The sequence below is a fragment of the Salmo salar genome, chromosome ssa06, assembly GCF_905237065.1.
Source record: "Salmo salar chromosome ssa06, Ssal_v3.1, whole genome shotgun sequence".
Lineage (NCBI taxonomy): Eukaryota > Metazoa > Chordata > Actinopteri > Salmoniformes > Salmonidae > Salmo > Salmo salar.
The window spans coordinates 57,026,230-57,042,174 of record NC_059447.1 but is presented as its reverse complement, the minus strand read 5'-3'; the positions used below and the strand labels follow the sequence as shown (position 1 = coordinate 57,042,174).

At 43.2% G+C, this 15,945-nt stretch overlaps 1 protein-coding gene across 1 annotated transcript in view; it reads left to right on the top strand.

Moving 5' to 3' along the window:
• Positions 1 to 15,945, top strand: part of LOC106607687 (collagen alpha-1(XII) chain) — a 93,846-nt gene that overhangs the window by 45,984 nt on the left and 31,917 nt on the right. Inside the window, 23 exon segments of the mRNA XM_014204895.2 lie at positions 30 to 178; positions 405 to 534; positions 783 to 925; positions 1,528 to 1,657; positions 2,037 to 2,179; positions 4,344 to 4,473; positions 4,861 to 5,000; positions 5,201 to 5,324; positions 5,438 to 5,580; positions 5,712 to 5,841; positions 6,232 to 6,374; positions 6,475 to 6,604; positions 6,775 to 6,914; positions 10,261 to 10,390; positions 10,861 to 11,000; positions 11,224 to 11,353; positions 11,487 to 11,626; positions 11,745 to 11,874; positions 13,317 to 13,456; positions 13,616 to 13,745; positions 13,839 to 13,978; positions 14,167 to 14,296; positions 15,555 to 15,697. Of these exon segments, the coding sequence (XP_014060370.2) occupies positions 30 to 178; positions 405 to 534; positions 783 to 925; positions 1,528 to 1,657; positions 2,037 to 2,179; positions 4,344 to 4,473; positions 4,861 to 5,000; positions 5,201 to 5,324; positions 5,438 to 5,580; positions 5,712 to 5,841; positions 6,232 to 6,374; positions 6,475 to 6,604; positions 6,775 to 6,914; positions 10,261 to 10,390; positions 10,861 to 11,000; positions 11,224 to 11,353; positions 11,487 to 11,626; positions 11,745 to 11,874; positions 13,317 to 13,456; positions 13,616 to 13,745; positions 13,839 to 13,978; positions 14,167 to 14,296; positions 15,555 to 15,697 (3,128 nt within the window).

The window sequence follows — 15,945 nt, the reverse complement described above, 5'->3', positions numbered from 1 at the left end:
CCATATTAAAGCCATTTGGTTTTATCCAGAGCCTCTTGGTGGAGTAAAGAACCTGCAGGTGATCAACCCCACCATGACCACCCTGAACGTGAAATGGGAGGCGGCCGACGGGAAAGTGAAAGAGTACAAAGTCGTCTATGTACCTGCTGCCGGCGGAGATGAGAGCATGGTAGGCATGGTAGGACCGGTAGGAAGTCTCTCAGCTTACAGTTGGCTGACTGTGTAGAAAATACTCCAACAATTCACATCCAAAAATAAGAAATAGCATATCAATGTGTTGTTTGATATTGTTTGTTTTATGAATCACACAATATGGTAAACAACTACAGTATCTTCAGTCAAACAGGGTTGTATTGGCATGTTGGCAGTCGGTAATAGTTGGGTTGTGTTTGTGTAATGTAAAGGAGACTGTGGCTGCCACTTCCACCACCACGATTCTGAAAGGCCTCCTGCCAGACACCCTCTACACCGTTTCACTGGTGCCTGTCTACGAAGTGGGAGATGGACAGAAACAGTCTGAGAACGGAAAGACAAGTAAGACTGGCTGACATCTAAGTCTAAAGATCGTTAAAGATCTTCTAAAGATCACTTATTCAGTGATCTTTTCAGGGTCTGATAATGGCCTTCTTAAAAGCTGATTTATGGAGTAAATCCATAAATAACCACCAATGCGGAGGATACCTCTACATTGAGTCTGTATTTTAACTTTATACAGACTCCTTGCAATACCAAGTTCAATCAGTATAATGTGATATTATTAAAGCCTTGTTTGGCATATCCAGGGCCCCTGGGTGGAGTGAAAAATTTGCAGGTGACCAATCCCACCATGACCACCTTGAATGTGAAATGGGAGCCAGCTGATGGGAAAGTCAAAGAGTACAAAGTCCTCTATGTACCTGCTGCTGGTGGAGCTGCTGAGGCCATGGTAGGACGAGTACTGTAGCTGATAGTGTAGAAATGGTTGTTTCCCCATTGCTTGTGTCGTGGAAATTCTACACAGGGACACTCAAAGTCAAATTTTATGAATAATTGTTTTTGTAAGTTAACTGGAGAGGTTCCAACAAACTTGATGCAACATAGTACACGTCTGTCAGGAGCTCCACAGGGGCTGTCCCGTTAGTTCTCTAATATATCGCTTACACAGACAAGTTATATTTGCATAATTCAGTTTATTCATTATTCGTAATTAATTCATCATTAATGTTTGATTCATGCATGTGACCGACAAATACTGGTTCATGAATGTGACAGACCAATACCTCACAAGGCGTATTCTCTCCAAGCTGAGACCTTGAAACTGAGATATCCTTTTGTTCTCAAAACAAGGTTCTGGGCATACTGCCAAATTACAGATACTGATAGTGAGGATTCATTCAGTCAGTCACTTACATGAACACAAAAATTGGTAATTAGAAAAGCACAAACACAACATTTTCCATCACACTTGCCATATAAAACATGCATTGTTGGCATGTTGGTAGTGGGCAGTCGTTAATAATAGTTGGGTTGTGTTTGTTTAATGTAAAGGAGACTGTGGCTGCCACTTCCACCACCACAATTCTGAAAGGCCTCCTGCCAGACACCCTCTACACCGTTTCACTGGTGCCTGTCTACGAAGTGGGAGATGGACAGAAACAGTCTGAGAACGAAAAGACAAGTAAGACTGGCTGACATCTAAGTCTAAAGATCGTTACAGATCTTCTAAAGATCACTTATTCAGTGATCTTTTCAGGGACTGATAATGGCCTTCTTAAAAGCTGATTTATGGAGTAAATCCATAAATAACCAACAATGCGGAGGATAACTCTACATTGAGTCTGTATTTTAACTTTATACAGACTCCTTGCAATACCAAATGTAATCAGTATAATGTTTCAGAGACTGCCTAATGGCCTTAAAACCCATTAGTATCATCAATGGAGAGGATAACTCTTCATTGCTGGATTTTAACTTCATACAAACTTGATAAGATAGTACTTTAAGTTTTATCAATCAATATAATGTGATATTATTAAAGCCTTTTTTGGCGTATCCAGGGCCCCTGGGTGGAGTGAGAAACTTGCAGGTCACCAATCCTACCATGACCACCCTGAACGTGAAATGGGAGCCAGCCGATGGGAAAGTCAAAGAATACAAAGTCTTATATGTACCTGCTGCTGGTGGTGGTGCTGAGGCCATGGTAGGTAGGGCTGGGAATTGCCAGGGATCTCACAATACGAAATCACAATACTTAGCTGCCAATAAAATGTGTATTGCAATTCTCACGAGAGAGAATTGCAGAGAGACGAGAGAAAACTAGTTTTGATCAGTCAGGGAAATAAATGTGCTAAACACATGTTGGCTCACTATTTAAAATAAGATAGAGAATAAGCTATAGGATGAAACATACTGGAGTTTAGGAGCAGGTACAGCAGCAAAAACATATATACAGTGCTTTCGGAAAGTGTTCAGACAGTTTACTTTTTCCACATTTTGTTACGTTACAGCCTTATTCTAAAATAGATTTTTTTTTAAATCCTCAGCAATCTACACACAATACCCCATAATGACAAAGCAAAAACAGGTTTTTAGACATTTTTGCAAATGTATTAAAAATGTAAAACTGAAATACCTTATTTACGTAAGTATTCAGACCCTTTGCTATGAGACTTGAAATTGAGCTCAGGTGCATCCTGTTTCCATTGATCATCCTTGAGATGTTTCTACAACTTGATTGGAGTCCACCTGTGGTAAATTATATTGATTGGACATGATTTGGAAAGGCACACACCTGTCTATATAAGACACCACAGTTGACAGTGCATGTCAGAGCAAAAACAAAGCCATGAGGTCAAAGGAATTGTCCGTAGAGCACCAAGACAGGATTGTGTCGAGACACAGATCTGGGGAAAGGTACCAAAACATTTCTGCAGCATTGAAGGTCCCCAACAACACAGTGGCCTCCATCATTCTTAAATGGAAACACCAAGAATCTTCCTAGAGGTGGCCGCCCAGCCAAACTGAGCAATCGGGGAGAAGGGCCTTGGTCAGGGAGGTGACCAAGAACCAGATGGTCACTCTGACTGAGCTCTAGAGTTCCTCTGTGGAGATGGGAGGACCTCCCAGAAGGACAACCATCTCTGCAGCACTCCACAAATTAGGCCTTTATAGTAGTGTCCAGACGGTAGCCACTCCTCAGTAAAAGGCGCATGACAGCCCGCTTGGAGTTTTCCAAAAGGCACCTAAAGACTCTCAGACCATGAGAAACAAAATTCTCTGGTCTGATGACACCAAGATTGAACTCTTTGGTCAGAATGCCAAGTGTCACGTCTGGAGAAAACCTGGTACCATCCCCACAGTGAAGAATGGTGGCAGCATCATGCTGTGGGGATGTTTTTCAGCGGCAGCGGCAGGGACTGGGAGTCAAGTCAGGATTGAGGCAAAGATGAATGGGGCAAAGTACAGAGAGATCCTTATTGAAAGCCTGCTCTAGAGTGCTCAAGAACTCAGACTGGGGCGATGGTTCACCTTCCAACAGGACAACGACCCTAAGCACACAGCCAAGACACTCGCAGGAGTGGCTTCGGGACAAGTCTCTGAATGTCCTTGAGTGGCCCAGCCAGAGCCCGGACTTGAACCCGATTGAACATCTCTGGAGAGAACTGAAAATAGCTGTGCAGCAACGCTCCCCATACAACCTGACAGAGCTTGAGAGGATCTGCAGAGAAGAAAAAGTAGCCACCCTTTGCCTTGATGACAGCTTTGCACATTCTTGGCATTCTCTCAACCAGCTTCATGAGGTAGTCACCTGGAATGCATATCAATTAACAGGTGTGCCATGTTAAAAGTTAATTTGTAGAATTTGTTTCCTTCTTAATGCGTTTGAACCAGTTTTGTTGTGACAAGGTAGCTGTCATCAAGGCAAAGGGTGGCTACTTTGAAGAATCTCAAATATAAAATAGATTTTGATTTGTTTAACACTTTTTGGTTACTACATGATTCCATATGTGTTATTTCATAGTTTTTATATCTTCACCATTATTATTCTACAATGTAGAAAATAGTAAAAATAAAGAAAACGCCTGGAAGGAATGGGTGTGTCCAACTTTTGGCCGGTACTGTATGTATATATATATATTTTGGAACTTTTTTACAAAACGAGCCAAATGTCAATATAATATCTCCCCAAAAGTTTTTGCGATATATAACTAGCTATTTTTTTCCCCTCATCACTAATTACGACTAGTACTGTAGCTGACAGTGTTGTTAGAAATGGTTTTCTTGCCATATAAAACATGTATTGTTGGCATGTTGGTAGTGGGCAGTCGTTAATAATAGTTGGGTTGTGTTTGTTTAATGTAAAGGAGACTGTGGCTGCCACTTCCACCACCACGATTCTGAAAGGCCTCCTGCCAGACACCCTCTACACCGTTTCACTGGTGCCTGTCTACGAAGTGGGAGATGGACAGAAACAGTCTGAGAACGAAAAGACAAGTAAGACTGGCTGACATCTAAGTGTAAAGATCGTTAAAGATCTTCTAAAGATCACTTATTCAGTGATCTTTTCAGGGTCTGATAATGGCCTTCTTAAAAGCGGATTTATGGAGTAAATCCATAAATAACCAACAATGCAGAGGATAACTCTACATTGAGTCTGTATTCTAACTTTATACAGACTCCTTGCAATACCAAATGTAATCAGTATAATGTTTCAGAGACTGCCTAATGGCCTTAAAACCCATTAGTATCATCAATGGAGAGGATAACTCTTCATTGCTGGATTTTAACTACATGCAAACTCCATAAGATATGATGGTACTGTAATAAGTACTATCAATCAGTATCAAGTTATATTATTAAAGCCCTGGTTGGTGTGTCCAGAGCCTCTTGGTGGAGTGAAGAACCTGCAGGTGACCAACCCCACCATGGTCACATTGAGCGTGAAATGGGACGCGGCCGAGGGGAAAGTCAAAGAGTACAAAGTCATCTATGCACCTGCTGCCGGTGGAGCTGAAAGCATGGTAGGACTGGTAACTGACAGTGTAGAAAGTGTGGTTACTTTTAAGGGTATGAGTACTCATAATCCTTATACACTCCTGTTTGACTGAATATAGTTGCTTGTCATATTTTGTGATTTATACACCGTTTCACCCGATTAGTTATTGTTAAGTTGGGGAGTGGGCAAACGTTAATACTTGTATTGTGTTTGTATAATGTAAAGGAGACTGTGGCTGGAACCAACACAGTCCTGAAGGGCCTCACACCCGACACCATCTACACCGTTTCAGTCGTGCCGGTCTACGAAGTGGGAGATGGCAAGAAGATGTCTGAGAATGGAAAGACAAGTAAGCCTGGCTGACATCGAAAGAGGGATGGAAATAATGATCATTTCAGAGTATCATCAGTAGAAGGTAGCTCTTCATTGCTGGATTTTTACTTTAACTTTGGTGTGTCCAAGGGCCCCTGGGTGGAGTGAAGAACCTGCAGGTGATCAACCCCACAATGACCACCTTGAACGTGCGCTGGGATCCAGCCGATGGGAAAGTCAAGGAGTACAAAGTCTTCTATGTACCTGCTACTGGTGGAGCTGCTGAGGCCATGGTAGGCCGAGTACTGTAGCTGATAGTGTAGAAATGGTTGTTTCCCCCTTTGCTTGCCATATAACACATGTATTGTTGGTATGTTGGGATATGTAGAGGTTTATAGTTGGGTTGTGTTTGTGTAATCTTTAGGAAACTGTGGCTGCTACTGCCACAAGCACTGTCTTGAGAGGCCTCCAACCAGACACCCTCTACACCGTCTCACTGGTGCCGGTCTTCACCGAGACAGAGGGCAGAAGGCAGTCTGAGAACGGAAAGACAAGTAAGACTGGCTGACATCCAAGGAATCTTTTGCCGTGTGTGAACCTTGAATGAGACCAATACACACTTCCACTTTTTCAGAACGCCTCAGATGCCAGAGCAAGCATAAATCCCATAAATTGCATAAATTGTCATTAGTACCCACTGTATGCTGCATTATTTGTATTCACGTTTTATATTTTCCTTTTACGGTACGGAGGTACGGAGCCTCATTGCTGCCTGAAAGAAAACATTTTCTTTGTCCGGCCATTTCTTTCTTTTTTTGGCAGCAATAAGCTTCCGTAAACTGTAAGTTTTCAATGTAAGATGATTATTAATGAGATAAGAGGGTTATAATGGATAAAGGCCAGGTTTTCTATAGTTTTGGTTCTAATGTTGTTTTCCTCACCAGGACCGTTGGGGGGAGTGAAGAACCTGAAGGTGACTGAACCCACCATGACCTCTCTGAAGGTGGACTGGGACCCAGCAGATGGAGCCGTGCGACAGTACAAGATCTTCTTCGTCCCTTTGGCTGGCGGAACACCAGAGGAAATGGTGGGTCTCTTTCACCTTATGACCTCATAAATAGCGTTTAGGAAATGAAACTGTGATAAAGCATTTAATGTGCAATCACTTTTTCTCTTTGTGTAAATAGGAGCAAGTACCTGGAAGCACCACCGCCATTGTCCTGAGAAACCTCAAGCCTGACACACCTTACACAATATCAGTGTTGCCTATCTACCCTGCCAGGGAGGGGAAACGCCAGTCGGAGAATGGAAAGACACGTGAGTAGCAACATCAAATTAACTGGTAGCCTATACAGCCTATTTTGCAAAGTGATTTGGGAACATTGGAAATATAAACTGAGAAACATGAAATATGGTTTACTTGATTTTCTCCAATAATCACAGAATCATAATACCACACTTAAAGTCATGTTATTTTCTATTCCCAGTGCCTTTGGGTGGAGTGACCAATCTGCAGATCACCAACCCTACCCACACCACCCTAACCACCAGCTGGGAAGCAGCTGACGGCAATGTGCAGGGCTACAAAATCATCTACACTCCTGTCGCAGGAGGCCTTGAGATCATTGTGAGTATTCTACTGTACTCCGAACCACACTGCCTACCTCCATAAGCCTATAACTCATCACTGATACGGTGATGTTACATTTGTTGACAGTGTAATCCCCTGAGCTCAGCCTAACACAATGGTTTCCAATCCTGTGCGAGGGAAGAATCCAGCTTCGTTGCACGGCATACTTTGTGGAGTGGGCATTTCGTCAGCCCGGCATGAGGAGTAGTGTTGAGGAGTTAGCATTGAGGACCTAGCGTTAGCAGTTAGCCTGCTGTGTTAAGCATGACGAAAGGCAGCAGCAGAGTAGTAACGCCGTTGAAGCCTAGCGGGGATGGAGTTAAGGCTGCGTAGGAGCTAACAGAGTGTGAACAGCTCTGTGATCACAACTCTAATGCAATGGACTTTTTGGTTTGGTCGGCTTATATGGAACAAGATCCTATAAAGCAGGTATTACCAAACTGGGGTATGCGTATTTTTAACCATATAGTGTTCATCAAAATAACAACACAATGTCAAATACAGGTAGCCTAGTCAAATAATTAACATCCAATTACATTAACTGTTACTCTCTCACGGGAATTCCACTAATGGTCCGTATGTAGCCAAACATAGCTGCTGCTCATTCCGTTTGCTCGAAAATTGATTAATGGTTAAAAAAAAGTAAGGCCCTAGATTATACTACCAGCAGTACTACACCTGCACCTGTCGACGACACAAGTTGTTCTGCTTCCACGAGCACATCCAATGCTAGCATCAGTAATTCTACATTTGTTGTTAGCCCAGCTAGCATGGACACTGACAGTTGTGAATCTGATGCAGCCGAAGAGCTACTGCCCCTTTACCCGGGAAAGCACCGAACAACAGACAGGGACGTTGGACCATCGAAGAGGCGCAAATATGATGAGAACTACATTGATTTGGGGTTCACTTATATGGGGAGTAGTGCCTTTCCTCAGCCACAGTGTGTTGTATGTGCAAAAGTTCTATCTCACAACTCGATGAAACCTTCACTCTTGCGCAGACATTTAGAAACAAAACGTTCCAATTTGAAAATTAAGTCACAGGAGTTTTTTGAGGGAGAATTAAGACAACTTTTGAGTAGTAAGATATGTATAAAAGCAACAGATAACATTAATAAGAAGGGTCTAGAAACTTCTTATATGGTGAGCCACCGAGTGGCTAGGACAGGCAAGCCCCATACTATTGTGGAGGACTTCCTTCTTCCTGCTGCTGCAGATATGGCTGGGACAATGCTTGGGGAAAAGGCCATAAAAACTATACACACAATGACTTCATCAAACAACACTGTTTCACGACACATCAGTGGCATGGCAAGAGATGTTTTGAAACAATTACTGCTTCGCATACATGCCAGTGAATTCTATGCGTTACAGCTGGATGAGTCAACAGATGTGGCGGGCCTGGCACAGCTCCTGGTATATGTCTGTTACGTTTATGGGGGGTCAATTAAGGAAGACATCCTCTTCTGCAAACCACTGGAAACCAGAACAACAGGAGAGGATATTTTTAAAGTACTGGAAAGCTTTGTGACATCAAATGGACTTGGTGGTCAAGATGTGTTGGTATCTGTACTGATGGCACAAAAGCCATGACAGGGAGACATAGTGGAGTGGTAACGCGTGTGCAAGCAGTTGCTCCCGACACTACTTGGGTACACTGCAGCATCCACCGAGAGGCTCTTGCTGCCAAGGGAATGCCTGACAGCTTGCAAGATGTTTTGGACAATACAGTGAAAATGGTTAACTTTGTTAAAGCAAGGCCCCTGAACTCTCGTGTATTTTCTGCATTATGCAATGATATGGGCAGTGACCATGTAACGCTTTTACAACATACACAAGTGTGCTGGTTATCAAGATGCAAAGTATTGACACGTTTTTTTTTTTAATTGAGAGACGAGCTTAAAGTTTTCTTTGCTGACCATAATTTTCACTTGTCCGACCGCTTGCATGATGACGAGCTTCTCACACGACTGGCCTATCTGGGTGATGTTTTTTCTCACCTGAATCATCTGAATCTAGGATTACAGGGACCCTCCGCAACTATATTCAATGTGCGGGACAAAATTGAGGCTATGATTAAGAAGTTGGAGCTCTTCTCTGTCTGCATTGACAAGGACAACACACAGATCTTTCCATCATTGTATGATTTTTTTGTGTGCAAATTAACTCAAGCTTACGGACAATGTCAAATGTGATATAGCGAAGCACCTGAGTGAGTTGGGTGGACAATTATGCAGGTACTTTCCCGAAACGGATGACAGAAACAACTGGATTCGTTATCCCTTTCATGCCCTGCCTCCAGTCCACTTACCGATATCGGAACAAGAGAGCCTCATCAAAATTTCAACAAGCGGTTCTGTGAAAATTGAATTTAATCAGAAGCTACTACCAGATTTATGGATTGGGCTGTGCTCAGAGTATCCTGCCTTGGCAAATTGCGCTAAGACACTGATGCCCTTTGCAACCACGTACCTATGTGAGAGTGGATTCTCGGCCCTCACTAGCATGAAAACTAAATACAGGCACAAACTGTGTGTGGAAAATGATTTAAGACTGAGACTCTCTCCAATACAACCCAACATTGCAGAGTTATGTGCATCCTATCAAACACACCCTTCTCATTAACCCGTGGTGAGGTATTCACAATTTTCTATGAACAAATAAGGTTTTATATGTAAGATGGCTAAATAAAGAGCAAAATTATTGATTATTATTATATTATTATTTGTGCCCTGGTCCTGTAAGAGCTCTTTGTCACTTCCCACAAGCCGGGTTGTGACAAAAACCTCACACTCATTCTTATGTTTAATAAATGTATCGTATAATGTGTGGGTGGCAGGCTTACAATGATGGCAAAAAACAACACTTGAGAGAGCGCTGACCCTGGTGCTAGAGGGGGTACGCAGTTGGTTGAATGTTTGAAGGGGTACGGGACTATAAAAACTTTGGGAACCACTGCTCTAAAGCATTGTTTGGTTTATCTGTTTATAATTGGCCTGAACAGTGTGGCGCATAGCTTTCGCTCAAAATCCAACCTGTCAAAATAAACTCCACAGAAGGGTGAGAGAAACTAGAGAAGTGCATGTCGTTTTACAGATCACAGAACAGTGGTGGTACATACGCCTTCTCGTGTGGATCTGGTGTATGAGATATACCTGCGTCCTAAATGGCGCCCCATTCCCTATATAGTGCACTACTTTTGACCAGGGCCCATAGGGCTCAGGTCAAACGTTGTGCACTATGCACAGGAATAGGGTGTATTTTGGGATGCAACCATAGTGTTCCAGTATGTCTGTTGGCGCTTCTGTTGGTGTGACACCATCGATTTTTTTCCTTTGTAGGAGGAAGTCTCAGAGAGCACAACCACCACAGTTCTGAAGAGCCTCTCGCCCAACACACAGTACAGAGTCACTGTGCTGCCAGTGTACCCGGAAGGAGACGGTCAGACCCAGACCAAGGATGGAAGAACAAGTGAGTAACGACAACTTATTGCACAATGCTCTCAGTGACCAGTGATAGTTACGGGCAAATTCTACAGTGAAAGACGAATTACTTAAGCAATAAGGCCCGAGGGGGTGTGGTTTATGGCCAATATACCACGGCTAAGGGCTGTTCTTATGCACAGCGCAAAGCGGAGTGCATGCATATATAGCCGTGGAATATTGGCAATACACCACAAACCCATGGTTACCAATGTAATTGGAGCAGTAAAAATATATTTTTTTGTCATACCTGTGGTATACGGTCTGAAATACCACGGCTTTCAGTCAATCAGCATTCAGGGCTCCAACCACCCAGTTCATAATGTACATGTACAGCTCATCTGCAGACATATAATCAATAGGCATATAGTAGTAGTAAAACATAGCTGTGCAACAGGGGTATCATTGTTTTCAAATGGACGTGATGTCTAAGCTGCCCTGTTTCCTCTTGGTGCTCAGAGCCCCTGGGCTTCGTGAAGAACCTGCAGGTCACTGAACCCACCACCAGCACCCTGAACGTGCGCTGGGACGCAGCTGAGGGGAATGTGCGCGAGTACATCGTCATCTACATCCCAACTGCAGGCGGGGAGCAGGAAGTGGTACGTCCGGGTCACCTCGCCAACACAACACCCCTACTGACGCACTAAAAATGGTGTATTCCATTGGAGACTGGTGGAGGGTGAAATCCATTACAATCAGCCCATCCTTCCATTTTAAAGTGTCATAAGCCTATGGTGTTTTCCCCTATAGCTAGTCAACATCGCTCAGGTGTAAGTAAGCCCAGTTTCTGACTGAGATTCTCCCTTCTTCTTTCTTGAACAGGACCAGGTGTCTGGAACAACGACCACCACTGTTCTGAAGGAACTGACTCCAGACACGGAATACACTGTGACAGTTGTGCCTGTTTACCATGAGATGGAGGGTCTCTCTAGGTCTCAGAATGGAAAGACAAGTGAGTTGAACTGAACGGGGTGAAATTATTCAAAGACCATCTAAGCAAGGGATCCTTTTCAAAATGTCTGCTACTTGTTCAGCTTGTACAGTACAGTAAGTGTGACGCTGTAACATTGTCTCCTCTGCCTCAGATCCTTTGGGTGGAGTGAAGAACATGAAGGTCATCGACCCCACAATCAACAGTTTGTCTGTTCGCTGGGACCCGGCTGTCGGTCACGTGCGCAACTACAAGGTCTTCTACATCGCCCAGCCAGATGGGAAGGAGCAAATGGTACGTCTCCTATTCATCTCTCTAGCCATTTTGCTGTCAACTCAGCCATGTTTACACTATAAGTAGATTATGTAATTGTCGTACAGTACTAACATTGATCTGCACTTGCCCTGAACAGGAGCAAGTCTCTGGAGGCACCACCAACCTTATCCTGCGTAATCTGGAGTCCGATACCCAGTACAACGTGTCTGTTGTCCCAGTCTACCCAGACGTGGACGGCATAATGCAGTCTGAGATGGGAAAAACAAGTGAGTGAAGCATTTCAATACTTTCTTTTGCTCAGAAACCCCATACTATAACACTAGTGAAGCACGTAGCTGTCAACATTTAAGTCAACTGTAAAAACGTTAAAATACATCGTTTTTAACATTGACAGAGTGGGGTCCAAAATTATTGACACACGAGAAAAGATGAGCAAAAATACAATTATATTTTTTTACTAATACGATTGCTCAGAGAAAGAGATTTTGTTTAACAAGTAATATTTATTTTCCTCAAAGTTAGAATTTTAAATTATTGCCACCCCTGTTTTCAATACCTTTAAATATTTCACCTTGCGAGGATAACGGCAACTTTTACTCAAATGTTTTTTTGGAGAACACATTGGGAGGGATCTTAGACCATTCCTCCATAAGGAATCCTTCCAGATCCTTGATATCCTTCGTCTGCGGTTATAGACTGCCCTCTTCAATTCAAACCACAGGTTTTCAATAAGTCCGGAGACTGAGATGGCTATTGCAAAATAATAATTTTGTGGCCAATTAACCATTTGTTTGTGGATTTTGATGTGAGCTTGGGGTTATTGTCTTGCTGGAAGTTTCAGCTTCTTGGCAGATGCAACCAGGTTTTTGGCTCAAATATCCTGGTAATGGGTAAAGTTCAAGATGCTGTTGACCTTAACAAGGGCATGAAAATAGAAGTCTTTGGCCATGCACACCAGTGGTGGGTTTGGCATTGAAATGACAATGCAGGAGCAGGAAATAACCCCATACCTACTGTAGAATATGGTAGTAGATCTTGGATGTTATGGGGCTATTTTGCTTCCACTGGTCCTTGGGCCCTTGGTCAACATCATCATGAACTTTATCCAGTACCAGGATATTTTAGCCAAAAACCTGGTTGCCTCTGCCAGGAAGCTGAAACTTGGCGGCAAATGGATCTTCCAGCAAGAACATAACCTCAAACACAAATAAATGGTTAATTGGTCACAAAATCAATATTTTGCAATGGCCATCTCAATCTCCTGAAACTCATTGAAAACCATTGAAACCCATTGAAAACCTGTGGTTAGAATTGAAGAGGACAGTCCATAAGCGCAGACAAAGGATATCAAGGATCTGGAAGGATTCTCTATGGAGGAGTGGTCTAATATGTTGTCCAACTAGAAAAACATTTAGAAAAAGGCTCAGTCCCATTATCCTCGCAAGGTGAGGTATTGAAAACAGAGGTGTCGTGAATTTTGACTTATACATTTTTGTATTAGTATAAAATAAAATAGTTTCCCAACGTTTTTGGAGCATAGTTCAGTATTTTAATTATTTATTTTACACTGTCATTTTTGCTCATCTTTATCAAGGGTATTAATAATTTCAGACCCCACTGTATATGCTTCCATATCAGACTCAGTAACAGCTTGAGCACCTTGGCGCCATTTACTTAGAGGGATGTTGATGTGTTATTTCTTCTTCAGAGCCTCTGGGTGGAGTGAAGAACCTGCAGGTGACTGACCCCACCACCAACTCCTTGAGGGTACGCTGGGAGCCAGCTGAGGGGGACGTGCGCCAGTACACTGTCATCTACGCCCCGCTAGCAGGAGGGCCTGAACTCACGGTACAAAGTCAACACTTCCTTTCATAGTGCATCAAAGCGATATCTGCACACTCACTAACTTGAGCACTATAAACATGTACGTTGAATAATTGAATATGCTATGTCTTTAGTAGTGTGGTTTTACTTTACGTTCTTGATAATCTGATAACTCTTTTTCAGACCACAGTTTCTGGGATGTCAACCAACACCGTTCTCAGGAACCTTGTGCCTGACACAGAGTACAAAGTGACATTGGTGCCTATGTATGGCGACATTGAAGGGAAGAGAAATTCTGAAAATGGAAAGACAAGTAAGTCATGACTGAACAAACTACACAATACAGGTACAAAACAGTGAGAAAAAAGTGATTTGATGCTCAACTCGTTGTTTGGTGACTTGTCAGAGGCATTGGGTGGGGTGAAAAACCTGCAGGTCACAGACCCAACTACTAGCTCCTTGAAGGTGCGCTGGGAGCCAGCGGAGGGCAACGTGCGCCAGTACCGTCTCTTCTACGTCCCTGCCTCTGGCGGAGCCGAGGACATGGTAAGACCACCAACTATCTGTGCCTTAACATCTGATACTGTACAGGGTATCTCTTGACCAATCAGAATTGAGTCGAGTACGGCATCCATATTAGGAATTTGTTTCCTTCCTAATACGGATGCTGCAGCATTCAACCAATCAATGGTAGAAACATTGATAATGCATCTCAAACACCTCTCTGTGAACAGGAGCAAGTGTCTGGTGGCACCACCTCTACCGTCCTGAGGAACCTTCTCTCAGACACGCCCTACACCATCACCGTGGTACCCGTCTACCCCGAGGGAGAGGGCCTGCGCCAGTCTGAGACTGGAAAGACACGTAAGTTATCAACTGCGGAAACTCAAGTCATCCATTTTGTTCTTATTGGGACAAAGATGTGCTTTTTTCAGTTGGTTTGATTCAGTAGCATCTTTTACCTGAAGCCTGTTTGGTTTTTCCAGAATTTGGACTCTGATCTCAAGATAGATCTCAGGATAATAGATACCCTCATAGGGAAACATTGTTATTCAGGTCAACGTTTAATACAACTGAGTGGAAATAAAAAAAATGTTTTATTCCAATCCCCAAACCAGATAGCATTTGCAACCCCCCTCCCCCCTGCAACAAAGGGGTAGCTTATCTCACCATAACAATAATAATTGCTGGTTGGGTTGCCCTGCCTGTGTCTGTGCAGTTTTTATACCCGGTTGTGTGCATCGGTTTTGTTTCTGCTCAAATGGTTTGCCATGCTGAGTCAGCAGAAATCCATCCCAGAGAAGTGAATTGGAAAGCTGTGATTCCAGCGGAGCATATCGGTATTACAGAGCTGATGGTGCATGATGGTTCCACGGGAGGTTCCAGAGACTCCGTTTGAGCAAGGCTAATATGAAGACGTCCAATGGAAGTCAAGCGTTTTATTTGATCTCGCTATGTCCTTGTCAGTTTCAAGTCTTGAGACGGACACAGATTTACGATCATTGATTCACATCTGATGTGCTCTGATCCTCGGCCAAATGTGAAGAGATGTTTGACAGAGTAATCTTCCTAAAGACACCATATGCATGTGCACTTGTACACGTGTTCAGTATAGAATGAAGCTCACTGTTGGACAAATAGGTTCTACTTTGCTTCTCAATAAGGTGGCTGGGTCTGTCTACCTACTACATCTAGCTTTATTGGGCTAAAGCGCTGAACACCAGAGGAATATGCACATCTGTTTTAGTTTAAACGGGAAGTTAAGAGTTTTTTTCATAAACCCAAACTGTGTTGCTTCTCTCTATGTGCTGTCTACATAGACACTATAAAATCACTTGGAGACTGGAGAGTTTGCACCCCTCAGCATTTAAGTCCTTTTTTTTTTTTACTGAGCTACGTCCTATTTGAAACTTAGCAGTCAAATAATTCTAACATTTTGTTGTGGTATCTTTACTTAATTCCTTTGAAATGGACTCAAAGCTTTGATAAAGCATTGTAGAGTGAAATCCAAGTTGTTGTTGTTGTTTTGTGTTTTTAAGATAGCTAAACTTGTTAGGGTGAAGTCAATCTAGCAGTTGCCCTCTCCCGTTTTGATTTTCTATGACCCTCTGTGACCCCCCAGTGCCACGCACCCCTCCTAAGAACGTCCAGGTGTACAACCCTACCACCAACAGCCTGAACGTGCGCTGGGAGCCTGCCTCTGGCCAGGTGCAGCAGTACCGTGTCATCTACACACCTCTGTCCGGAGAAAGACCAGCAGAGACGGTAAGTTCAATGGATGCATCTCAAATAGCACCCTATTCCCTATGTAGTGCCCTATATAGGGAATAGGGTGCCATTTGGGACATACAAACTCTCTCTCTCCAATGTGGTGTGGTGGGAAGTATGTTCACTCTCCCTCTCTGCTCAGACCACTCAGAAGGAAAGGGAAAATAAGCAATGACAGGGTAGAAAATGGTTGCTGGGCTCCACGTTTAACAACGATATCGAAAAGCCTCTCTGGAAGAGTGTTG